The sequence below is a fragment of the Heteronotia binoei genome, chromosome 6, assembly GCF_032191835.1.
Source record: "Heteronotia binoei isolate CCM8104 ecotype False Entrance Well chromosome 6, APGP_CSIRO_Hbin_v1, whole genome shotgun sequence".
NCBI classification, from domain to species: Eukaryota; Metazoa; Chordata; class Lepidosauria; order Squamata; family Gekkonidae; genus Heteronotia; species Heteronotia binoei.
Window position 1 is genome coordinate 31,055,221 of NC_083228.1, and position 26,743 is coordinate 31,081,963.

At 44.2% G+C, this 26,743-nt stretch overlaps 1 protein-coding gene across 1 annotated transcript in view; it reads right to left on the reverse strand.

Moving 5' to 3' along the window:
* Positions 1–1,780: 1,780 nt before the first annotated feature.
* Positions 1,781–26,743, reverse strand: part of MICU1 (mitochondrial calcium uptake 1) — a 193,310-nt gene continuing 168,347 nt past the window's right edge. Inside the window, exons 11-12 of the mRNA XM_060241204.1 lie at positions 13,337–13,426; positions 1,781–2,949 (exon numbers count right to left, since the gene is read on the reverse strand). Of these exons, the coding sequence (XP_060097187.1) occupies positions 2,789–2,949; positions 13,337–13,426 (251 nt within the window). The 3' untranslated portion in view covers positions 1,781–2,788. The remainder of the gene's footprint in view (positions 2,950–13,336; positions 13,427–26,743) is intronic.

A 26,743-nucleotide genomic window follows, 5' to 3' on the forward strand; every position in this document is an offset into this window, starting at 1 on the left:
GCATAGCTGTACCTCTAGGTGGGGCTCACTGTCATTTCTCTATTCTTTCACAGTGCCTTTGATGGACACAGCAGTGATTTGAAAGATGTTCTGTCTCTCTAGCCCTTTTATCTAATCTTCAGGTGGGATATATCCCTTGTTTATATTTTAAAAACTATTTAAACATCAGTATGGATTCAGCCTTAAGTTGGGAGAAGGTTTCTATGGAGCTCTATCCTAAAGAAGGCTCCTAACCTTGCTCAGTGGAGAGGTAGGATCCACACATCATTTGGGGTTGATTTTTTTTTAGGGGAGGGGAGGAAATAACTAGACACAAAACTACTCCAAGGATGGGGTTTATGGCATCACAACAAATAGTCAGAGATCATCATGCACCAAATATGGCTTCTAGTGTCCTGGCCTCACTGATGGACATCCTGGTGGCATTTGGTTTTTCTGCCCACTTTGTGACACAGAGTGTTGGACTGGATGGGCCACTGGCCTGATCCAACATGGCTTCTTATGTTTTTATGTCCTTAATGCTACTACAAACTAGTTTCTCCTGAGGACAGTCCAGGATGGAGTTGCCTCAACTTCTGGAACCTGGCAGAAGGAGACATTTTCCCCCCAAGGTTAAGGAGAGAGTTCACCCCCCACCCTATATCTAGGGACTGATTTCATTCATCTGGGTCTCTAGCATGTCCATTTGCCACATACCTCCTTTCAAAACCTAGAGAATGACTGAGGGCTCCAAAGGAATGAAAATAAATATCCTTTGGGAGCACAGAGCAAACACTGCTGCTTTGAAAGGACGGTCAACAGTGAACCAGCTTTTAACATCTAAGAGTCTTCAAAATTCAGGCATCATGGGGAGTCCTACCTGTTACTTTTGCCTCTTCATATTATCCCCTGAATAAATACATGCAAAGTTCAGGGCTAGCAAGATTTGCATTTGCAGTAATATGGATTATAGGCCACAAAACTCTCAGGAAAGTAACTCCCGCAGCTACTTGGCTCGTCTTTGTGATCCCCCATTGTGCGGGGGCAACTGTCTACGGCAGTGAAGCTGAAGGGGCCTAAACAAACACATTCTCTCCCCCCACCCTGCCCTGTTAGTGTCCTGCAATGATCAGAGCTTCTGCAGTAGGACAGGAGAGCTGGCTGGCAAACCTCTCTGGGCAATGCTGGGGGTGGCAGAGGTTGCACTGCGATTTTCACACTCCCAAAGAGGTAATCATGGACCAGGGCTCTGGATCTGACAGTCCTTCAAGCCAACCTGGAAGTGACAGACAGGTCATTAGAGCAAGCAGGAAGGTTTAAGAGGACAGAAATGGATGAAACCCTGGGAAGGAGCGACTAGCATTCAACTGGATTCACAGAAGAAACCCAGGATTTAATGAGAGAAAACATGCTGAGTCCAGAAGCAGGATTTGCTTCTGAGCCTGTAAACTCAAACAACAGCAAATACTCCAAATTCTGCTTTGAACTTCCGAAACTGTTTGTGGAGGGAGGACACGAAGAGACCAAAACAAAACTCCATGCAGGACTCTCCCTCCAGAGATTCAAGGATTCTTGCAGGCAATATGCAGTTTCTGGATCTACAGATCTTTCTCCAAGCAGCAAAAAAAGGAGGCTATTAGTGGCTGAGCCCAGAAAGCCGTCAGGTGTCTTCCCAATAGCCCACAACCCCACCCCCCCACCTTCCCAGCAGAATTTTATGGACTCGCTGCCAGGACAACGTCAAACCCAGTTAAAATCATGAGGCTTCCCAGAAAGACAGAGATGACATAAGAGCCCTTGCTTTTTGTTGGGAACTATTATAATTAAAGTAATATTTTACAGGCGCGCAAGAGCTCTGTGAAGAGCAGCTTCAAGACAACACGGAAAAACAAATCAGGATGAGTAAATGGACTCATTAATAGGGAAAATTGCAGACGGGAGGACATAACATTTGGGTTACACGCAGAGAAGTCAGGACTGCGGAGAAGGGGAGTGGGAGAAAGCCACTAGCACCTGCCCAGTTTCTTCACGCTTTTACAAAATGGAACAAGAGCTGCCCCATTCCTCAGCCTTCACAGCCTTTCTTTGTACAGCTTGCAAAAAAAAAATGCTGAGGAAAGGGAGAGACATGTGGGGAGAAAAATGAGCCTCTTGAAGCAACATTTTCACCCATCACCCTTTCATCTTGCCTTGAAAGTAACAAACAACGTAAAAGAACAGTACAAGTTCCGGCATTTATCACAGAAGTTAGGTTCCCTTCAGGGCTTGTTTTTTTTTGGTGTAGCTTCGAATCAATTTCCAGATCAGGCCAAGACAGTATCGGTGGCTTGCCTGCCCCAATGATGCATCAAGGTCTGGCTAAAGCTGAGGCAAGCAGTATTGTTCTTCCAAAGCGTCCACCACAATCAGCCTTTTATCGGAGGCAGGAGTTTATTGCCAAGATCAAGCAAGCGGCTGCAATATTCAAAAGCTAATTGCTCTGGTGGTCCATTTGTTTTTCTTCCTGAGAGATAAAGACAAAGGGCAGCGGTGGTGGAAGCAGCCGTGTCGGAGACAAAAGCCAAAGACATCGTGTGCTCAGATTTCTCCTTAGGTCTTCTAAAGGAACGCTTGTAGTTAACAGTCTTCGCGTGGCAAGTCTTTTTTTCCCTGACCTCCCTTTCTTTCTTTGCAGCAACAGATGGTTGTAATCCCCTGTGGGGAGGCCTTCACCTACTGAGCATCAAAAAAGATGGCCTTCAGCATGCAGAGGCAGCTCAGCAGTATCCATTCTTCCCGTCCGCGTGGTGCCCTCCCTCCTGGCTTGCGGCTATTGCTTGGGCATGGCAAAATCCCACGCAGTCTCTTGTGCGCACTTCCACATGGCCCTCATGAGTCGCGTGAAACCCATGTCTTTGGGCTTCTCCAAGCCCCTCATGAGCCTCTGTTTCATAATGGCGACAAACTCCTTGTTGCTCAGCTCTCCGTTCCCTAATGATAGAAGGAAGAAGGGAGAAAAACATGGTTAAGAAGACTAACTTAAACACACACACACAGATATATATATTTGTTTTGGAAATCTTGGAAGGCTACAACCCAAAAGCTTTAGAGTGGAATTAGAAAGGGATTTGGCTTTTATTTGAGGGGTTAACTTCACTGTCACTTGGCTGGGCATTCATTCCACTTTGACATGAATGTGGTGCACATCATACTTACAAAGTCCACAAACTACAGCAGGGCAGCTGGTGCAGCCGCTAAATTACTGTATTCAAACTCTGTGGGACCCACAAAGAGGGCTAAAAAACTGGAAACAAGCAAAACGTCATGCGGTGAATTCTGCAACTGCTGTTGTGGCACAGGGAAGCAGAGTCTATCACGCTGCTCCCCCCTTTCGCTCCTGCTCACAGGATACCTCTCCGGTACAAAAGACATCCTTTCTAACAACCCCGTAGCCTTTTTATTCTCTTATGCAGGATGCACTCTTTGAGCACAGAGCAAGCGTGCAATTCTTCTAACATATAAGGAGAGGGGACATGTGACCAAGGCTTGCTTCTCAAAGTGACAGCCCAGTAATCCTCAGACAGCTGAACATATGCAGATTCTGAGGAAAAGATGAGATTATGAGATGCAGGCCTCGCAAAGTGGCCTTTAAGAAAACCCCCTCTGAGTTCTCTGACTTCACCAACTGAACTACAGAAAAGTCCTTTAAATCAAAGGAATATGATGTAGATGTGAAACCAGAATCATTCCACACAAAAGTTGTCTCACATTAGGCCGGGAACAGGGCCTAAGTATTCCTGAACCCGCCATCCATTTATTTTCTTTCCATGCGTCCCGCACTATTCCCTGAAGAGCTAATCTCCTCGCTTTTCAGTTTGTCAGGCTTTTGTAGTGTATTATTCATAGAGCCTCAATACTGTAAACTACTTAATTAGTATCTGTAACATTTTGGAGTCTGTGTCCTCCTGCTGGCAGCGCTCCTAACTTACTGAGGTGATTCTGAACCCTAATTAACAAGTCGCTCCATAGCAAACTCCTCGCAAACTCTCAGCGCAGGGCTGACACTTACAGATAAACAATTACCGTGTGGATTGGATCCAGAAGTGTTTGGCTGGCATGTCCTCAATTACGGTCGGCGCGACAACACTTACGGTGGTGGAGAATGGGGGAGGAAATGTTGCTGTTCGCCTCCTCCATTGCGTACCTCCCCCTCCCCCCTCCCCCCTCCTGCTCCTAAGGGCCCCTTGGACACCCCAAGCCCCAAAGCAGAACTTCAGGGGGCTCACTGGGCTGCAGCAGAAGGATGAGACGTGAACTGCTGACACACTCCACAGGCTGCACTATTGTGTTCCCCGCTCAAACAAAACAGACAATGCTCATGTTCATTAGAGTGTGGCATCTCAGCGGCACTTCTTAAAAGGAGTGTTTTGAGACATGTCTGCAGACAGGCTATAGGAAATCGTCAACATAAAGGCCCACAGGGCTTGCTCCCTCAGAGCTCTTCCCTGGCCACTCAGTATTTCTTTCTCTTTTCTTTTTTAAAAGAAGAACTCCAGTTGGACTGGGGAAATACCTCAGAACAGCAAGGGAGACCACGGCAGCAGAGAAAAAACTCAATCAAATCTTCAGAACCAACATGAAAGAACCAACTAATGGTGGTAGCAAAGGAACTGAGGGAAAGAGGCACTGCCCCTTCAGAGAATGTGATGGTTTTGGCTAGAAAATATATGCATACTTCCTGGGGATATCAGTCTCACCCAATGTGAGACTGTACAGAAGACTGAAGATGAAGTTCCAATCCAGCATCTTCTGGTGGCTTTGGACCCAACCCCATATCAAGTATTGAGGTTACACCATGCCTGTTCCCTTCTTCATTGGGTAATACTACCCAGGAGGAAGCAACTTCTAATTGGGTTGAACAGATCTCTCAAAGGGGCAGCCAACACACAATGAAAATATGAGATACAGACCCATTTGCACATAATATATTTACTTATTTATTTTGATTTCTAGCCCTCCCTCCCCTGCAATGCAAGGCTGAGGACAGGTTACAACAACACAATAAAATACAGTAATGCATTAACAATACAATAAATTAATCTAATATAAACATTAAAATCTAACTACACTGTCGATTCTATCATCTATGGGGCCACTGGTTAAGAATATTTGGGTAGGGTAATCCCCAGAATCTACCTCCCAAAACAGCAGAGGAGAAAGCATTTAGCCTAGCCAGAAGAAAAGCCCTCTGATATTTTGGGATAGTCAGTTAATAAAAATAAGATGGAATGGTAAGAGAGGGCACAATACCAGAGCATACTCTACAACAGTGGACCCAACCTTTTTGGCACCAGGGACCGGTTTTGTGGAAGACAATTTTTCCATGGACCAGTGGGGGTGCTGGGGGTTTTGAACATATGAAGCTGCCTTATACTGAATCAGACCCTCGGTCCATCAAAGTCAGTATTGTCTACTCAGACTGGCAGCGGCTCTCCAGAGTCTCAAGCTGAGGCCTTTCACACCTATTTGCCAGGAACCTTTTTAGTTGGAAATGCCGGGGATTGAACCTGGGACTAGGGATGTGCATTCGGCTCGGCCGAGCTGAAAATACAGCCGAATCAACGCTGATTCGGCTGTATTCGTAACTGGCCGCAGCCGAATGCCATTGCCGCCCATTATGCGGCTCCCAAACGTGGCCGCCGTATTCTCCCGAACTGCTATTCGAGAGAATACGGTACGGCTGTCAAAAGGCGGCTGTCAATGTAAAATCCCATAGAAAAGGCGGGAAGTGGCTTTTGCAGCCTCAATGGAGCTGCTTGCTTAGCTTCCCGCCTCTCCTTAGTCTCCTATAGCCTGCCTCCCTGGGATCAGGGAGGGGGGGAGGGGGAAGAGGAGCCCCAGCAGCCAATCCAAAGCATTGGGTATCCAAGTAAGCAATGTTCTCTGGCCAATCAGAGAGAGCAGTGCTATTTTTTGAAATTGCTCTCTGTAGGGCCAGAGAACCTTTTTAAGGAGTCTTCCTGCTGGACTCCTCCATTGCTGTGTTGGTGTGTATGTGGTGTGGGTTGGTGTGAGAGAGATTGTGCTGCTGCTGGTGGCTGGCCCTTGGCTTCAGCTCCTGCCTGCTGCTCTCTCACTGCCTTACCAGAGACCTCCCTGGACTCAGAGAAGACAAGGTAAGACAGTTTTGGGGTTCTTGTTTTAGTTTTTGTTGGTAAAAGGACTAGAGTCCCTTTACTTGTTCAGATTTGGGTGGGTGAGTGCTGGGTGGGTAGGGTAGCCTATTTGGGGTTGAGGTTAGGTTCTGCTGGGGGTGGGGGGGCCTGGAGTAGGGTGGTTTTGCTAATTTGCCCATATCTTAATTTAGTGAGAGGACTTTTTAAAGTGCAGTGTCCTTTTACTTCTCCTGATTTGGGTGGCTTGGATTTCTTGGTGTTAGGGTGAAGGCGTTTTTTTTTTTGGGGGGGGGGAGTTCCTGTATTATTAAAAGTTGAGTTTTTTACTGTTTCATTGTTTGATTTGTTGCTGCTGTGTTCCTTTTATCTTCAGGTTATTGGGGGGGGGTGCTGTTTGGCCTAATTTTCATTGTTTTGTCCCCCTTTTCTGGTTCTGGTTTTAGGGGTGGGGGTGTTGTTGTTGACTGATTTGGCCTGAGTTTTCTTATTGGTGAAAGGCCACTTTTTAAAATCTTGAGTTGGTTTGCTTGGCCTCTTGTGATTCTCTGGTTTTGTTTTGGTTTTTTAAAATCTTGAGTTGGTTTGCTTGGCCTCTTGTGATTCTCTGGTTTTGTTTAGATTGTGTTGTTTGGGGCAGGGAAGCTGGCACCTGGGTGAGAGACCCAGAGGCAGCAGGCTTTTTGTGGTTTGCCAGCTCTCCCCGTGTTGTTTGGGGCAGGGCTGGAGAGCTGGCACCTGTAGATTGTGTTGTTTGGGGCAGGGAAGCTGGCACCTGGGTGAGAGACCCAGAGGCAGCAGGCTTTTTGTGGTTTGCCAGCTCTCCCCGTGTTGTTTGGGGCAGGGCTGGAGAGCTGGCATCTGGGTTTGCTGCAGCCAGGTCTGCTCCTTGAGCAGATTGTGTTTTGTACTGCCACGACGTTGGCAACTGGGTTTTTATTGGTGCCAGGCCTGCAGGGTTCATAGATTAGATAGAGGGATGTAGTGCATTTGGGTCCTATAGAGATTCTCTGGTGTGAAGTTAGGTTTGGCTTTGGGTGCCCCAGGAATTGGACCCCCTGGCCCAATCTTTTTGGGACTTGGGGGGGGGGGGTTGTAGGGGAGAGTCCCCTGCAGGTCCCCTGCAAATTTGGGGGCTCTCCCTCAAACCCCCTCCCCTCCAGGCGGCTTCAATTATACCCTATTTGCCATTGATTTCAATGGCCCATAGGGTATAATGATGGAATAGGGGCACCCTCTTTGGGTGCCCCTGGAATGGGACCCCCTGGCCCAATCTTTTTGGGACTTGGGGGGTTTGGAGGGGAGAGTCCCCTGCAGGTCCCCTGCAAATTTGGGGGCTCTCCCTCAACCCCCCCCTCCAGGCGGCTTCAAATATACCCTATTTGCCATTGATTTCAATGGCCCATAGGGTATAATAGGGCCGTATATTCGGAAATAGCCGCGCATTACCGTATATGCGGCTATTCCGAACACAGCATTCAGAAGTACAGGGGGAATCCGAATTTTTTTTCCCCGTGTACTTCCGAATCCGTGTATTTCCGAATTTTTTTTTTTGCACATCCCTACCTGGGACCTTCTGCTTACCAAGCAGATGTTCTACCACTGAGCCACCGTCCCTCCCGGTGCTGCCCCCATACCCCTTCCCTGCCCCCCATGAGGGTCCTTGAATGAGGGATAGGCGAAGGTCACTGCCACGCTGCCCCTTCTGCCCTCTGCAGCCTGGTTGCTAACAGGCCATGGACTGGTCCCGGTCTACGGATAGGGGGTTGGGAACCCCTGCTCTACAAGCTCTGTCATGAGCCAGCTAACAGTCTAGTGTCTCCAGGGTTCTGTCTACAGGCAATCAAGCAGCCTATGGGCAAACAGACTGGATGGCATAACCCTAAAAATAACACTTAGCTTCCAGATTGGATAACCACTGCAAAACATGGAGATCTGACTGTAAGATCTACAGAAAACAAAACCTTCAAATTAAAGTGAAAAGTTGGCTGCCGAGTCTGGCATTCCACTAATCCCAAGCCCAGTCCCAACCAGAGAACCACAGAGATATCACAAAGAGTAACTCTTGTTGATTTTCCAAAGAAAAACCTCTAAAGTTTGATCAATATAACTATGTACTCCAGTAATCCAAATGACCACACCTTATAAAAGCACATTAGCCCTAAAGACTTGAATTGATGCTGACCCCCCTGTGGTCAGATAATTTCACCCTGAAGGCTTGGCTGAGCATCCCAATTCCCATGTGTCTAAGCAATGAGAATATTTATGCTCGCTCGCAAAAACTAATGGACTCTACTGGGTTTCAGAAGGCTCTGTGAGATCTGATGCCTCCTGGCTGAGCTGATAAGAGGACTGGAATTCTCATCTCTCTGCAGCTACTGATGAAATCACTCCCTGATGTCCTCTTTGTTCCCATCCCAAGCTGTCTCTGTTCTATACCATGGATCCCAGAGGGATGAAATAGGAACAAAGATGATTAGAGGAGTTAACTTGGCGACAGTTTTGCGATGAAGCTTCAAGAACATCTTATAGGACACTTACGAAATCCTATGAGACAGTGGTGAAGGCTGCTAAGAGGAAATTCTATGCAGCCTCCATCACATCCGCTAGCTTTCACCTGGCACAATTGTTTAGGGAAAAATGACATTATCTTATTTCACAGAGAGAACAAAAAAAGATTCATAATTTGGGTATAAACTATGAGGCATCTGTGAGCTTTTTTGTGGAGAAAGTCTCGTTGCTCCACTGCAATCTGCCAGTATGTGAACACTTTTGGATTCAGTTTTCAACAACAACAGCTGATGCTCTGAGGCTGATGTCGACAGGATTCTGAGGAGTGCAAAACCAACCACTTGCCTCTGGGATCTGTGTCCTTCATGGCTGGTAGGAGCTGGTGGCAAGGGTATATCAGGCCCTCTGATGGACATTATCTGTCCCTGAGCACAGAAATCCATCCAGAGGGTTTAAAAGAGGCAATGGTAATACCACTCTTGAATAAACTATCAGTGGATCCTTCTGATCCAGTCACCTACTGCCCAGTCTCGAACCTTTCATTTCTGGGTAAGGTAGTTGAGAGAGCGGAAACTGAGCAACTTCAGAGTTTCCTGGAGTACACATTGGTCTAGACTCCCATCAGTCTGGCTTCCATCCTGGTCATGGGACAGAAACCATGCTGGTTACCCTCACAGGTGATCTCTACAGCTGGATTGAGGTGGGTCAGCAATGCTGTTATTGCTTGACTTGACAGCAGTGTTCAACACAGTGGATCATGATCTGCTGGTTCACCATCATCTCGCCATTGTCGGCAAACACGGGACAGCTCTGAAGTGGGTTGCCTCGTTTCTCCGCAATCGAGGACAGAGCATGGCGCTGGGTGAGAGGGTGTCCCCTTGATTGTCCATTACATGTGTGGACCCTCAGGGGGCTGTCCTCTTTCTAGGGGCTTAACTGGTCCTTCTCCGCCTGTGTCGGGTCCCCAACGAATACTGATTTTTGCTGGTTCGGGATCCCAAAATAAGCACTATAAACCAGCTGCAGCTGGTGGTACCTCAAGCTCCAATTCCAGTCCAGAGGCTGCAAGGCCAGAATGGCCTCTGACACAAATACGTTAAAAGGAACTAAGATTAAAAACTATAGCTCACTGCAAAACAAGTGGATAAAAACACTGTAGTCAGGCGCAAATGTGCTTTCTTAATCAAAAATAAGGCTAAAAGTTACCTCAGAGAAGGAAACTGAGAAGACCCTCAGAATATGTCCGCCAGGCACAAAGCTTGAAGCTCCATCTCATTAGTTTTAAAAACTTCAAAAGAGTTGCGCTATCCAACAATGAAAATTTTTTTAATACATTCCACACAGTACAAGCAGCCTTTTGAGAATTTAGATGGACTTAAATTTGAAAACCTATTACTGTGAGTTTGAATTAAGGCTACTTGCACAATGATCCCCTGGAGTTCTTTCTGAAATGGTATTCTTCACCTTCCTACTGTTCATATGTAAATATATCATGGGCAGCCCTACCTCTTGGAAATGGAAGAATTAGCTTGATAGAAATCAGAATCTATGGGTGAGTTTCCACCAAAGAAAAGGATCACAGAACAACAATGATGTGTGTTTATTAAAATGGAAGACAGGAGACGGCACGTGCAGAAGCGAGGAAGGTGCTACTGGCACCAAACTAATTGAATGCAAAGCAATCTTTTTACAAAACCTCTACAAATATGTTAAATTCTCTGATCTCCTATGCTGGGAATCGTTCAGTTCTATCTGGAGATAATTTCCAGGGGAAAGACAGAATGGAAAACACTGACATACCAATGAGACAGACCCATTATACCTTGCTTTTGTCTTCCAGCTGATCTGCTCTGGAGCCAGGGCTTTGAAGTCCCTCTCCAATTTACAAGCAATTGTGGAGGCATGTTTTCTTCCCTTCCCCCAGACCTCTTGAAGGGGAAGAAGAGACAATTTGTGCCATTCCCAGTCCCAGTGCTTTTTGCTCATCACTTGGAGCTTCACCTAAGAGGCAACCTGTCTTTTCCAAAGTACTTCTTCGTAGTAAATGGTCCCTTGCTTACTCCATAGACATAAATCAAAGAATGCACCGACAGAAGCGAGGAATGCAAAAACCGTTTGGAGTAGCTTAGCCAACACTGATGCCCTTTAAGACCAACTTTCCTGTATTTATTTGCCCGCATTTATACTTTGCATTTACCCAGGGTAGACTGCAAAGTTTAAAATGTCTAGTTATTTAATCCTGTGTTCTAACCAAGCCTCTGCAGCTTCAGCTTAAACCAAGACACTCTGTTGCTCACTCTGTTATCTTCCCAAGACAGATTTAACACAGTCCATTTACTCTGCTTGCAGAAGAACCTGAACCTTTTCTCATCAACTTTTACTTCCAGTCACAAGAAAGTCAATGAATGCTCTGTTTCTTCCAGTGGATGACACTGCACAGACCTCACATAAGGATCTTCCCCACCCCCTCCCTCCAACAACCCTGGCAGTAGCTCATTAGTGTAGCAGAGTTAAGACTTCCACTTCCAGATTCACACTGTAAACAAGCAAGAGAATATACAAATGTCTTTATAATGAAACAGTCTACAGGTTCATCTAATGGAACCCTGTCTCCGCTTGAGGACACGCCCCTGCAAAGTTCACAAAGCCACCCTGACCTGAAAAATCTGCTTCAAAATCTTTTCTTTTCAATTTGTTTGTGTGTGTGTTAAATGAAGAGTTCCCGGGAACACAAGAGACTGCACACTGTTATGTATCACGGGGTTGATCCTAATAAACATATCACATAGTCTGTTTTCTTGGCTTTCAGGAAGGAAATAGACACATCCATTTGTCTCCAGAATCTGGTAATGAGTGACATATTGTTTCCTCAACATTGGCATTCTCTTGCCAGCTGCTGATCAATCAAAACAAAAACTATAAACTAGACCCTTCCTACTTCATAGTGTTCCTCGAGTGTATTTCTAGTTGATCCCTGGAACTTGTTCAGAGAAAAAAATGATTATTGCTTTTGGGGTACAAAATCTTGAAACAAAAAATCCCTTAGCAGGGAATTAAGTGCCTGGCACCTTTCTAGCTATCTCTGCCCATCTTCTAAATATAACTGGCTAAGTGAAGCTGAATAACATTATCTGTCTCAGGCATTACTGTTCAGATTGCAGAGAAATTTCTTTGAAAAAAACAATCGAGAATCTCCAGAGCTTGCAAACTGAAAACATTCATCTTCAACCTAAGCAGAAAATGTTTGGAGTGTGTGGGGCGGAATTATACAGCCATTAAGTTAAGGGCATATTCATGGATGAAGCAAAAGGTGGCATATTTCATGGAGGGATGAATGCCTTGGCTCGCTGCTGTCACTGCTTAGCTGATGATGCAGGCAGGTGAGCAGGAGAGGAGAACTTCACTACAAAGAGTGTAGAAGGAAAAGAAGGGAGAAGGCAGTGAAGTGATTAACAGGAAGGCAGTGGAGATAGTGGGAGCCCAGGGGAAAAAAGGGGCAAAGATGGAAGGACTATTACAGGGATGGCAACAGTTCAGGAGATGCGAACAATCCTAGGAAAGATTGCAGTCCTTTAGCTTAAGATTTTGGAAAATTTGGATAGTACAAAACTTCCGACTCTCTAGAGACAGAACTTAATTTGCTTTTATAAGCTTGACAGAATAGCTAGAATGATATTAGGGTTTGTAGAATCTTTCGGGCTCAAGTGCCGTGTTCTACTGGAGAAAGTTTTCCTTCCAGACGTTTCGTTCTCAGCTGCGGAGAACATCCTCAGTGGCGTTGCAGCCGGAGCAGGCGCTCTGACCTTCTTGGCTGCTGTGCACTGAGCAACGCCACTGAGGATATTCTCCGCAGCTGAGAACGAAACGTCTGGAAGGAAAACTTTCTCCAGTAGAACACGGCACTTGAGCCCGAAAGATTCTACAAACCCTAATGATGTTACCAGCCGTGAAAACCTGAAATCTTTGATAGAATGATATTCATTACACAGGTTTCTCTCTCTCCTCCCACCCCCAACTTTGACATCAGGAAGCATCTTACAAATAACTGAAGCAATACGGCAGTATAAAGCATCTGAGGAGGGAAGGCAAGCAAGGAAGCAGGTACGCATTGATCCTGACTCCTCTCTTGCTAGAGGGCAGAGAAAACACCTGCTCTTCACACATGCCAGGTGATGGGGGGTGGGGGAGAGTGCCTTCCCACTCGGATGTTTCCTGATTGCCCGCGAAAGCAACTGGCAGGGAAAACTATACTTGAGTGGGATCACTGGAGTACATGCCTGGAGTTCCATCCTCCATGGTGGGATGGAGGATGACAAGAAAGCGAATGGGGATTATGGAACTGATAGAAAGGAGCACTTTTCTTTTTCTAGGCAGGCCACACAGAACACACAGAAAACCTGGCATACCTGCCTGCTGAGAGTGGTACAACTGAAACAAAATGCAAACCAAAGCACTATCTGGTTTCACACAAAACTGCCAGCAGAACCTGTGGGGTGCTATAATGGGCAGAGTGCCTCCAACGTGACACATGTGAAGGAAGTTTGTATTCTGAATGCCGACTTTCCTGTATCAAGAAATGCAGTCAACTGTAGACAAATTGTGTGATGACTACTTTGCTTTATCTTTAAAGAAAGAAGTGCTATATGGTAGGAAAACAAAAGGTCCAGGATTACACAGAAACGGACCGCACTCACCATCACAGTCGAAAAGAGCAAAAACCACGTCACACACATGGTCGGACAGCTCCACTTTCGCCACCGTCTTGGCCACCTGCTTCATAGTGTCTGAAAGGAAAATGAGGATTCAGCGTAAGTCAAAGGTCAGCATGGTCCAGGAGTTTAAAGAACAGCCTCCTGATATCGACGGCCAGCGTCAGATCTTCAGCCCACAACTAGTCCGCCTATCGCTTTCCCCTGAAGCGAGAATCACTTCTAATTTCAAACACCTTTGCGATCGGCCAGGCAAAAGGCGCTGAAACCAGCATGTAATTTCTCATCTAACTGCACTGCTGAAGCCAATCGAACCAGATGTAGCCTGTCATTCTGTTGAGGGGCACTTCATTACAATTCATTTGACACGGTAGCAGAAAAACCTGAAGAGAGACGGGTGTTCCCAGAAAGCAATGGATTCAAGCTTGGGAGGCTCAGGAATATGGGGGCTTTCCACACATTTAGTGGGTGAGGGAGATGGATTGGAGCCTGAAGCGTGAAGTCCACCAGGAGCCTCTCCTGTGGGCTAACCTTTCAGAGAAATTAATGGAGATCCAGAGATTTTTATCATTGTAACTCCCATTTGTTTTACTGGAGGCTGAACAAGAGATTATCTCGGCGGACTGTGTGCATCAACAGTTTTTTAAAACATGCAATTGCCATATAGGAAACAATACATTATAATCCAGACAAGCAACAAGCAGCTATGCATGAAGGAGAGACAGAGCATAATAAATCCCTATTAATCATCAGTAAAGACACCCAATCTGTATCAAGTATTTTTTTTCTCAGAGAGAGAGAGAAGAGAGAGAGAGAGAGATGGATGCTCGCCTTCTCACAAGACAGGCTTCTTTTTCCTCTGGAAAATTTTTGATACCAGCTGAGAGAATTTCACCCCAAGCCTACAATGTGCAATAAAGAAAGTGAGAAACTATATTAAACTATATTAAAGGATGTTCATTCACTTCTCACTGGACCCCACAGAAGAGGAATCAAAGCAATCTCTGAAGAAAAGAACGCAAGAAATGAGCAGAGTTAATAATTGTGCTTGGCTATCTGCAGGATCTTCCCCTACAGGGGAGAAATTTCTAATAACCAGAGATCTCCAACATATCTGAAAATGGGTAAGTCTTCATACACAAGTGTGCTGGGGGAAATTCAGGAAGAAAGAAAGTTAGGGGAAATGTTCAGGGCCTATTAAACATGTCATGAGTTGTTTTTCTTTATCATCTACAAAATAAGATGGCATACCGAAAGCCCTGCCTGTGCCTCCATTCTGCACCTACCCTGCCCCTTCTATTTGCCACTAGGGCTGACTTCAAACAATGTGGGTTTTCTTAGGACCTGTTCAGGAAATGGTTCTGCTCTAGAAAACTACTAGGGAGGGCCAAGGAATTGCCTGATAAACTCCCCCTGGCCTTTTCCATGAGGAGAGAAGTGAATTAATTGACAGGTCCTTGAGCTATAGAATCAGAGAGATGTTTATACAATGTGTGGTTTTCTCTGATGCAGGGAGATGGGATCTTCCTGATTAATTTGTTCTGTACTCCCTGCGGTGAGCAAAATAGGTAGGAATGCCAGGTAGGAGTCGGGCACATCCTCAATCTCTCTCCAGACAGAATCCCAGAAATAAAGGATCCTGAGTCGAGGTCAGCACTATTAATTCACCAACTGCTGTCCCCAGGGGTCATTTTGTAGAAAAAGAAATGCCAGAGCTCACTAGTGGAACTCATTTACATAACTCATTTGCATATGCCACACAACCCTGACATCACTGGAAGGTGTACTTAATTATGTCAGCTCAGCATCTACCTTCAAATGCTTCTTGAATTATCACTGTCATAATAAAACCTTGCTCCCATCATACTTTTAAAGTTACTTTCTCCTGTGTGGCCACAATGTCATGAAGAAGATTTCCATCTGTCTGCTTGATATGTTTTGGTTATTTCCCTGTTTTTTTGGTGGGGAAAAATAGAAAGTCTGTCAAATCTTAGACTTCAGCAAAATTATCACAGGGGGTTTGAACAATGGAGCCCAGAAGCAAGTATTTGTTGGTGGGGCGGGAGGTAAAGAAAGAAAAGAGCACAATAAAATTGAGAGGTTCTGGAGCTCTGCTTCTGTGAGCTCCCATCCGAAAAGAGGCCTGGCTGTCCCTTTTATAGCTTGAAACCAGCCACTGATTTTACAAAGTGAGGACAAACTCAACAATTAATTGTGGTACGTTGGTAGAGGTAGTTTCTGATAACAATATTTGAAGACAGCAGGCATAATCGCTAAGCAAGCAATCCCTTTGGAAATGCTTATTCAGGATTATAGCTACTTAGTTCTCCTTTTGCTCTCCTGTGACTGTTCCTCATTAGTTTCCTTCCACCCACACCTGCACTAAAGAGGCTGGCAGAAATACTGCAGACCTCATCACAATGAACAGCAAAGTCCTGCAGAGCCACCCCTCGCCTCTCCCCTTGGACTCCTTCCTGTTCAGTGGCGCAAAGCAGGCCAACGGCCTCCTCCTTGGCTAGCAAGGAAAAGAAGCAACTTGGCATTCAACATAATGGACCCCCTTGACTTGATAAGACACATCACCAGTGTGAACATTTCAAAGCACTGTCACTGAAAAGCAACCACTTGCAGGTGTTTCAAGAGTGCTTTTCTGCAGCCCTGACCTGGATAGCCTAAGACAAACCTGATCTCGTCAGATCCCGGAAGCTAAGCAGGGCCGACCTTGTCAAGTACTTGGATGGAATACCAGGACTGGAAGGCAGAGGCAGGCTGTATCAAGTCACTTAGAAACAGTTTGGGTCTTTCTGCCTCCCATTCAAGTCTGTGCTCTGACTAGTACCATCCATGCAGTCAACGCATGCAACTCATTTGCACTTCGTCTCCAACATCAGAGGTGGTCCCAGTTTTCCCTGCCTATTGCTAGCCACTTTGAACCATGAAGAAAAGCGGGATATAAATGTTTCAATAAATAAATGTGACCTAGATTCAGCATTAGTGGGCCCACAGGCATCTTGGTGATCACCTGTGGCTAAACTCACACACATAGAATTAAGGTGTTCCAACTATTAGTGGATAGGCGGGTTTTCAAGGCAAGAGACATTCAGAGGTGGTTTGCCATTGATGGCCTGGGCTGATCCTCTCCAGTAATGCCCAAACTCTGTCATATATGGTCTTTGCTGTGCACTCTTTACTTTACTGTTCTATCTTTGGAGTATTGCCTTTCTTCTTCACTTCCTTTGATTTGGTGTTTTTTTTTAAAATATCCACCCCTTGTTCTCGTTTTCTTGTCAACCAGTTATTCTCTTTCTCTTGTTCCATTGGTAGCTTTCAAAGTTTGTTTGCGTTGGGTGGGATATAAATGTTTCAATAAATAAGCATGACCTAGATTCAGCATTAGTGGCATCTTGGTGATCATCTATGGCTAAACACACACACACACACACACACACACACACACACACAGAGGATTAAGGTGTCCCAGCAAGCTTCCATGGCAGAGTGAGGATTTGAAAGTGCACCTCCTAGATCCTAGCTCAGGGATCGCCAAACTTGCTTAACGCAAGAGCCACATAGAATAAATGTTAGATGCTTGAGAGCCACAAAGCATGAATGTCAGAGGTTGGAGAGCCGCAAGACAGAAGGGAGAGAGGGAGGAAGGAAACAGATGAGGGAGAGGTGGAAAGAAAGCAACTTTTAACTTTAAATGCATTCTCCAAGCTGCTGGCTAGCTTGGATCAAAAAAGTAATTTCAAGAAAGAAATGCATTCTCCAAGTTGGCTGATGGGACAGTGGGGGCTTCGAGAGCCACATGAGATGTGTGAAAGAGCCACATGTGGCTCTCGAGCCACAGTTTGGCCACCCCTGTCCTCGCAGGACTCTTGAACTACTACACAACACCGACTCTCCTGAGGTCAGCCTGTCTCTTTGAAATGACAGCTCCGCAAGATACCATCACGCCATTGGCCAAAGATTAGTGAAAACACTGCTTCTGTACTTCATAGCACTTCACATGCAATCATGTAACTGTCTTAACACCATTGGATTACCACTGGTCTACCCAGGTCAGTATTATCTACTCAGATTGGCAAGCAACTCTCCAGCGTCTCAGAGATTTTTTTATACTGGATCCTTTAAAATGGAAATACTGGAATCTTAACCTGGGATCTTTGTCATGCGAAGCAGATACTCAACTGGCAAGACACGGCCCTTCTCAATTCCGTCTGAGTGTGTGCTGGCCACAGGAAAACTCAAAATGATGTAGTACTTCAAACTGAAATGAACACTGAATTGCAAATTCAAATAAAAAGCTGATAAAGAATGAAACCACTTCCCTCAAACTCTGATTGTCACTGCTAACCTTGGGTATCAAGTGTGAAGTTACCTGCATGAGGAGCAAGCAAATTCTGGAAGATGCCAAAGCAAAACTTGCTGCATACAGCACAACCTTTTCCTTGCTATCTGTTAATAAGCATTTGGATGTTTGTGGGCAAATTGAGACAGGCGAGCCTTCAGAAGCAGGGTCAGATGCCTCTGCCTTGGATTTCTTTAAAACAAATGAGACACGGGAAAAAGTAGTGACAGGCATTGTTTACATCACTACTACTAGATATGTGAAAATGAAGATAAGGAACATTTTTACACACTGCTCAGGAATATATTGATGCGATTAGCTGTATTCTAAGTTGTACAAACATTGGCCCATCAGGGTCAATATTGTCTTCTCAGATTGTGAGCAACTTTGCAGGGTCTGAGACAGCAGTCATTCACATTGCCTACTGCCTCATCCTTTCAGCCGCAGATACTGGGGACCAATGTTCCCTCTAAGCTGCAGAGTCCTGTGAGCAAAAGTTCTACTTTGTGAGCTACTTGCAGTAGAGTTGTGAGCTACTGTGTTAAGCAAACTGCCCTAAAAATAGGATTTTGGGGGATTTAGAGTGGAGGGCAACCTGCCTTTTAGCAAGATCAAAACCCTATATATACAGAAGGTGTCTGCTTTGGAACTTACCCAATAACGAGATAATATAATATAAAAAGGTTTATTATGAAATAAAGACAAACATACAAGAGTATAAAGTCATACAACTCACATACAGTCCTAGTAAAAACAAGATAGAAACAGACAGGGGTACATACAAGGATTGACAAACATGGTAATAATTACCTATCATAGTCTTCAAGGAAGGCTCCAATGTCGGCAAAAAGGAGATGGGGGATGGGCCCTCAGGCATTGGGGGCGTATCTAACAGTGGGGTATGGTGTACTATCAGATGCACACATGTGGGGAGTTGGGTCAGAGGTTGTAAGGACTACCTTGAGCCCTTAGGGGGTAGGAGGTGCAGGGGCAGATGACAGGTGGTCAGCTGGTACATGACCTCAGAGAAAGGGGAGGCTCCGCAATGACCATAAGGGCTGGACTTGTGCGGTAGCCAATGGCCAGTTATCCTGATTGGATACCCATACCTGGCCAATGAGCAGATCTGGCCCTGGTTACCTGATTGGGCTTCCAGGTAACACTGGGCAAAGGGGGAGGCTCCAGGGTGACCATTAGGGCAAAGAATGGGTGAGGGTATTGGGGTGGAAGTGATTAACAAGCTACCAAACTTATCTAAAGGTGACAATAGAGGGCCAAATTGCTACCTAAGATGACACCCGATCTATACAAAGAAGTCTGGCTCTAGGTGAAGATGTTCTTCCTCTTTTTTACTTCTATGCTGGCACCATCTATTGTCTTGGGTTCCGTTGGACAAAAGCTTAGGCAGTCTGGCAGGATCCACGCTTAAGATAAACTTGATTGCCTTATGCATAAGTAACAGCTGGTGAGTACGTGAGCCTCTCGCTTCACTGTCATGGAGTCTGGCACTGCAGAAAGATGGTCACTAATGGTGTTAGCCTACCAACATGGCTTTCGTGACTGATGCTGAAAACCGGATGCCCAGACAGTTCCTGGCGGTGCAACTTCTTCCATTGCAATGGCTGAGATAGCGTATGCACGGAGCGGCTGGAAGCCCATCTGTACTTTTGGCTAGCACTCTTCCAGAGATATAGAGTGCTGTTGTAATGCTGAGGCTGTTAGTACCCGCATAAGTCTCTTATGGAATGGTAGATAAAACCCACGTCTTACAGCAGATGTGTGTAAGTCGAATCTCCAGGCACCCTGGCAACCAAATGGGTGATTACGATGTCCGTATATAACTGAAATTAGGGGTCTCTTAGGCACAACTGGCATTAAAGTTGTGAGCTACTGCATACATTATTATGCTCTTTGGTCATCCTTCCTGAGCTAAGACAAAAATGTGTGAGCGGGAGGCTAAAAATCTGTGAGCTAGCTCATGCTAACTCAGCTTAGAGGCAACACTGCTGGGGACTGAACTTGGGTCCTTCCGCATACAAAGTTCTTCTACTGAGGCAAAAACAGGTTGCACTCTCTGGGTATTTATATTATAGGTAGCTTCCACACGGCGGATTTGCTCTGCCCTAGCTTTCAAACTGCAGCAAGGTTTCCTCAGAGCATCCATATGATGTGCTCCGATGTCACTTTCATGGTTTCCCCCCCTCCCTTTTACTCTGATGTTTCTGCAACCTGCTCTGATCTTTTGCTTCTGAGGAAACACTGTGACCAAATCAGGGTAGAAAGGAGGATGCAGATTTCTGCACCTTCCCACCCACATCCGACACCCTTCCCCCTCTCCATTCCCTCACACCTGCCTTTTCTGTTGCATCTGCAGCAACAATAAGCCGGCAACAGGGAAACATCCCCTTGTGGAAACAGCTTGGGATCTATTTTTTTTTTAAACACCATGGTACCCCCTCACTTGGAATGCTTATGTGTACTGGGTAAATAAATATGAGAGGGAGCCTTGAGAGCCCTACTTTGTGATCCTGTTAAGCTTCCACTGTGTGTCAGAAGAAAATGAATTGCATTCCTGTGACCAGCAGTCTTTTCTTGTTCAGCTGAAAGCGGGGGAAAGCCCAGAGGTACTCAGGGGCTGTGCTTTACCAGCCTTTTTGTTCTTAACCTACAGAGAAACACAATCTTAACACTCTAAATATTTCTTCCACATGCACAGGCAAAGTCCCTGTATGTTGTCTCAGTCACAGAAAAAAGTTCCGTGCACATCCCCTGCATCCTTTGAGGCACTCTCTGTACCATATGCCAATGTATCTGTGAATGCCTTTTAATCTCACTGCCAGCTATGAGTGGGCAGGGAGTGTCAAAATTTACTCCAAGAAATGTGGGGAAAACCACCCCTTATTCCCAAGTAATTTCTGTAGAAAATCTGGCTCAGTTGGGCTAAACAATTCTGAATCATTCTTTTGCCAAGCAAACAGCAGGGGAACCTCATTATGTGTAACCAACGCTCACACGAAGCCACATGGTAAATTATACTGCATCGCTCAAGGTTTCAAGGAGAAAACAAGTATAGATACATCAAGGGGAAATACCAAGTCCATTTATGGCTCGCTGGTGCTTTAAGCTAATAACAATTCTAAAACGTGCACACTTGTTGCATTTGGTGTGGGGAGGGAACCACGTCAACAACAGGTCTTTTATCAGAATGATTCCCCCTAAGCATAAATTACACTTGGGGAGATGCAAGGCATTTGACTTGATAATTAACAGTAATTCAAGCTAATAGGAAGCGCTGGATGAAGGCAACCATTAGCCCTACTGAAAAGGGGGGGGGAGCTCTGCAGCAGCCTTTGGAGACATAATCTATCTGTACATGCCTCAAACACCCATGAATCATAATTAAATTAGGGCAGTGAAGTTGCTTCCCCTCCTCCAACTTTTAAAGGGGAGTCAAGCCAATTAAGCGCAGGGTTGAGGTTTTTTGTGCATCTATTGCCACTCCATGCTGAGTGTTAGTCAGGGTTCACCTTCCCATTTAGGAGGATAAGGACATGCCTAGCGAACAACAGACCCAACCGAGAATGTGTTGATGTTCCGCCTCCCAAAATGCCTCGAGACACACAGGCAACAAAACAAAACCTCCAAACACCTTGCGACTGCCTTGCTGTTAATGAATCTTGGGTCAAGCTGACACAAAGCAGATGGGACAAGCACGCCTCTGCATAATGCCGTTGATGATCCTCTACCCACAGCTAATAACTTGGCACGGTATGCTATTACCTCCCTCGAAATGGCTTTCACAAGCATCCTCTGTAACATCGAGCAATGCAGATTTAATATGCCAAGCAAAGGGAATCACCTTGACTAAAACCAGACTGAAAGAATTGATCAGAATCACAAGAACTTCATTTGCTGAATGATTACAGACTCTCCTTTGTTGAAGCTTAGATGTCACTCAAACTGTTAATATTTCTGTATACTTATCAATTTTAATAATGTCATATTACTTTTACCATGTTTTTACAGATAGTTCTTATGGATATGTATGGACATCACTTGTTATCGGCCTCCTCCCTTCATTCCAACTCAGCGCTGTAGGACCTGCTGGATCTGGACAACAGGCCATGTTTGTGAGGCAGAATTTGCCATTTTAGTCTCTATTGTTATTCTCTAATTCTAGATTTTATATCTTTCCATTGTTTTTATGATGTAACCTGCCCTGAGCCTGCTCTACAGGAAGAGCGGGCTAAAAATTGAAATAAACAACAAACATATAAATAAGAAAGATATTTTTTTGTTTAGGTTGCTGGCTTTTTGCCATAAATAATCTAAATAAAAACAATATTTAAAGGTGCCATTAGACTTTTTAAAGAATCCCACTGTCTTTCGCCTGTACAAGTGGTGGACACTCAACCACTAAAGAAAGTTTGGCTGGTCCATTAGAATTTTTTTTGACATTTTATTCTGAGCAAGCAGACTCTCATGTCACATCATAAACTGCTTCCGAGATGCTCACTGATTTCCTTCTTTATTTTGCCATCAAGTTGCAACCGACTTATGACTCTCCTCCTGTAGGCGGGTTTTCAAGGCAAGGGATGTCCAGAGGTGATTTGCCACACTCTCCCTCTGTGAAGTGACTCCCAGGTAAGGTCTCCAGCATCCAAATACTGACCAGGGCAACCCTGGCTTTAATCTCTTAATGGAGACCTTACTTGGGAGGTAGGTGAGGCTGAGCATGTGTGACTATCTCAAGGTCACTCAGAAAGCTTCTATGGCACAGTGAGGATTCAAACCTGGGTTTCCCAGATCAGCACTCAATGTACTACACCAAGGTTTGAGAGAAAGTAGCCTAAAACCTCTCCAGGTTCTTAATTTAAAAATATTTCTACCCCATCTTTTTCTTTAAAATAATATATTTTATTATTAAAGTAAATAACATTTACAAAACTGGGTTGAGTTTCCTAATAATGATACAAGTACACTAATAGCCTTCGATACAATAACAAATACCAGGGAAGGAGTGGGAGATATAAATGCCATTCAAGATATTAACTTATCCTTTATCATTTACAAATGTAAGTACCATTTAAAAATATCTAATAATAAATATCTAAGTGGGAGGGATGGTGGCTGAGTGGTAGAGCATCTGCTTGGTAAGCAGAAGGTCCCAGGTTCAATCCCCGACATCTCCATCTAAAAAGGCTCCAGGCAAATAGGTGTGAAAAACCTCAGCTTGAGACCAAGGAGAGCTGCTGCCAGTCTGAGTAGACAATACTGACTTTGATGGACCGAGGATATGATTCAGTATAAGGCAGCTTCATATGTTCACAAAAGTGAGGATATCCCAGTAATCCGTTGTGCTATCATTCACTTATTATATATTTCTACCCCATCTTTCTTTTGGAAAAAGTAAGATGACCTAAAAGTCAGCAATTACCATACATTACAAAAACCAGTCTGCAAAGACGAGCAATTTGGACATATTCAGAATTCACCAAGCTATGCTATATTCCAGAATATTTCCAAATCCAACGTTGTAATTCTGGGTATTTGGAACCCCATTTGCTCCTAACAGAAAGCAGGCTCGGCTGCCAATGAAATGAAAATTAAATACGTCCTCTGGACAGTATGGAACTAAGAGTGGTATGGGCAAGGAGCCAAAAGCCCCCCGGTTGATGTTGGTGTGGGGTTGCCAAGGAGGTGGGAGCCTAGGTGTGATGGCACAGTCTTTAATTTATGTCTACCAGCAGCCAACAGAAAGGACTTCCACATTGATCCTTTCCAGTGGAAAAACAGGCACTGCTGCTTCACAGTACCCCTGCTGTTCTGCAACTATTTTCTGTTGATTAAATCGCTGCCTGCTGAAGCTGTGCTGTCTACGTTCCTTTCAAAGCACCACATCCTTCACTGGCTTCCCACTCTTCTACCCCGGAGAGCACATGATAGTTCAATATCTAGGAATAAGATTTAGGACTGGTAGATTCACAGCTTAATTAGACCGTAGATCAAAAGGAAAAAATTATATTTTGTTTAAGCCCCCTTTTGCAGTATATTAAGGCATAAGACTAAGGTTGTTAGGTTTAGATAGCAGATTTATAGGCTTTGTCTGCATATTTTTGGAAGACAAATGCTCGTTCTTTTGTCAATGTTTTGCTGACAGAAACCTTTAAAAAGCTGCTTGCCTTGTTTTGAGACTTCAATGGTATTCAGAAATTCCAATTTTAAAAAATCCAAATCTAAATTTTGGTGCTGGTGTACCTCCATCACCACCAAGGGCATCACACTATTATAAACAAAAAGACTGAAAGTACCACATACAAAAAACAATCCCACTATGCTAATTAAGAAGTACCCAGATCAAGAGGCATGCTCAAGAGAACCTTACAAGTACCCCCCTTTTAAAAAGTTGTGCCACCTTAACCATCTTTCTGAAGGCTGGAAGAGATGTAGTCTCACATGGAGTTCTTCTGGCAGGCCATTCTGGAGAGCTGAAGCCACAATGGAAAAGGTTTGTAGGGGAACTATAGGATCTTAGCATACAACTATGTAAATAAAAAAACCACTAAGAGACACCATAAATTTTAAACAACAAAACAGAGGTCAGCTTGTTAGAACCTGGAAATCTAAAAGACATGTTCTGAACCTTGTTGGTCTCCTGTGAATGTATTGTAAAGATTGGGTTCCAATGATAAATAAGCCTCCGAACTGAAGAAAGACGGATGAAACATCTTGATATCTAGAACAGACGTCTTTGGAAGGGCTTCTTTTAGTTCCACAAACTAAATACTGGAATATTGTTACTCCTTGGAAAGACTGTTTTTGAACTGTCTTCTATGAATGTCTTTCTGTTACATGCTCTTGTCTATTTGAAGTTCTACGTGCAAGCTTTGTCAGAACGCCACAACCTCTACATTACACTGTTTTGTTGTTTAAAATATATGTTGTCTCTTAGCGGTTTTTTTATTTACAATGGAAAAGGCTGGCAAATGGGTGGCAGAGGAATATGCAGTCTGACCAGAAGTACACACAGCAGACTGCGTTGTAAGGAACATAACTGGTGCATGGATTCTTAAGACAGGCTATCACCAGTTCTTAGGATCTCAGCTGGCTAGTAACATAAATGCAACATGTATATATTCACAGCAGGGTTTAACCATACCTTCACTCAAAGCATTTCCCAACTGCATTTTACCTACATTATCACCTGTTTGCAGGACAGCACAAAGTCAGCTTGCCATATGATGGCAACACTTTATTCTGTATACAACATTTTCCTTGTATTTAAACACATTTTTAACCCCACCTCTCTCATTTGATAACTAGAATTTGGCAACCTAGGGACTTTTGCTGCACCTTTACCCCTCTCCTCAAGCAGGGATGTTACTGCAAGTAATAAAGATTCTCTGGGACAGACACACACACGCACACAATGGCTGAACCAGGACAGCAGCAACGGACAAGAAAACAAACTATTTCAATTACCGCAGAATTTGCAAAATGTTTAAAAAATGACAAGGATCTCTGGCAAAGTGGGTTGCTGTTGGGTTTCTGATGCAATTTCACTTCCTGTTGTCATGAGTTAATTATATGTTTGTATATGCATGCTGATGTTTAGCCAATGAGAATGTTTGCACGTACTTCCCGCCAAGGCTGGGCATCAATATGCATAGTGACCAGTGAGGGAGAGCCCTAATAGGCTAATCCATATATTTGGGTGGTGGTCTGAGGGAAACCATTTGGTCAGTTTTATTGCCCTTTGTGTAAAGCCCTTAGATCTCCATGCAGTTGAAGTTAGGACTCTAGAGAGTCGAGATGTAGCCTAGAAGCTAGAAAGGATATTGGATCCTTCTTTGTTTTCTAGAAATCCCAGTCAACCCTTTCCTCATTAGTAAAGTAAAATACTTTTACTCTTAAGCTAAACCGTGTGCCTGGCTGATTTTTGTGGTTATCTCCACGTTACTCTGCTAAAGGTATATGTAAATCCCAACAGTTGCCATGTCCTCTAACAATGTTTGCAAGACAGCCCTAAAAAGAGCTATTAAGCTTTTATTCACTTGATAGTTTTTATAAGTTAATTAAAAACTATTCCCCCCCCCCCAACTAATTCACACAAGTGTGTTTGATGAAAAGAAGCTAATTAAAGGACAGCCGCTTCTGGAACTGATGGGCTAAATAGGATTGAACATTCTTGTGTTGTTGGTAGAAGGCCTTTGATCCAAACTATAGAACTGCTCAGACAGCAAAATTATGTCAAGCTGAAACTCCACTGAGGGCTTGCACAAAGTTGCATAGCACCTTAACAGCTGTGCTTTAGCAAGGTCTTTCCTGCACCGCTCGTATTCATTACAAATAACAATGCACAGGATAAGTTATTGGCAAATTATATGAACTGACTAGAACAAATGGTAAAATTAAGAGGATCAGATGTCAAGGTAGAGAAGAGATGAAGTTTAAAGTTTGTCTCCTGCTCAAACAAAAAGAATTGGCAAGTCAGCATTTTTGTTATTAACAATGGATTCCATTTGGTAACATCCCTATTTTGCATTTCCTTTTTAAAATATAAATTATAAATATATATAATATATCAATATAAATAAAGGAAATTCTTAAAACAGCCCACACATTATATGTCTTTTAGGAGCAAGCCAGAACCCCTCAAAACCTTTCCAAATGAATATTTTAATCATGAATCATATAACTACCTAGTTGTATCACTACTTTCCACTGCCAATGTATTTTAAAAATTTAAATCTTGAGATCATTGGCAGTGAGTATTCACAGGTATCACCTTGGATAACCAAGTGCCCTTTTCTCTTCTTCTTCCGGAAGATCCCTTTGTTTCTTTATTTTGCCCAAGTTAACCTATATTCAAAGCTATAGCACATTTAGTCTGATACTGAGAAAATGCAGCTTAATAAAGCAAATTAGTACAGCTTCTAATCTTAAAGACAAAACAGTTGATAATGTTTTGCAGAAGTGGCTACTCCGTATGTGGAAAAAATTGCTTTACCTTCACTACAATATCAGCATTTTACATCAGT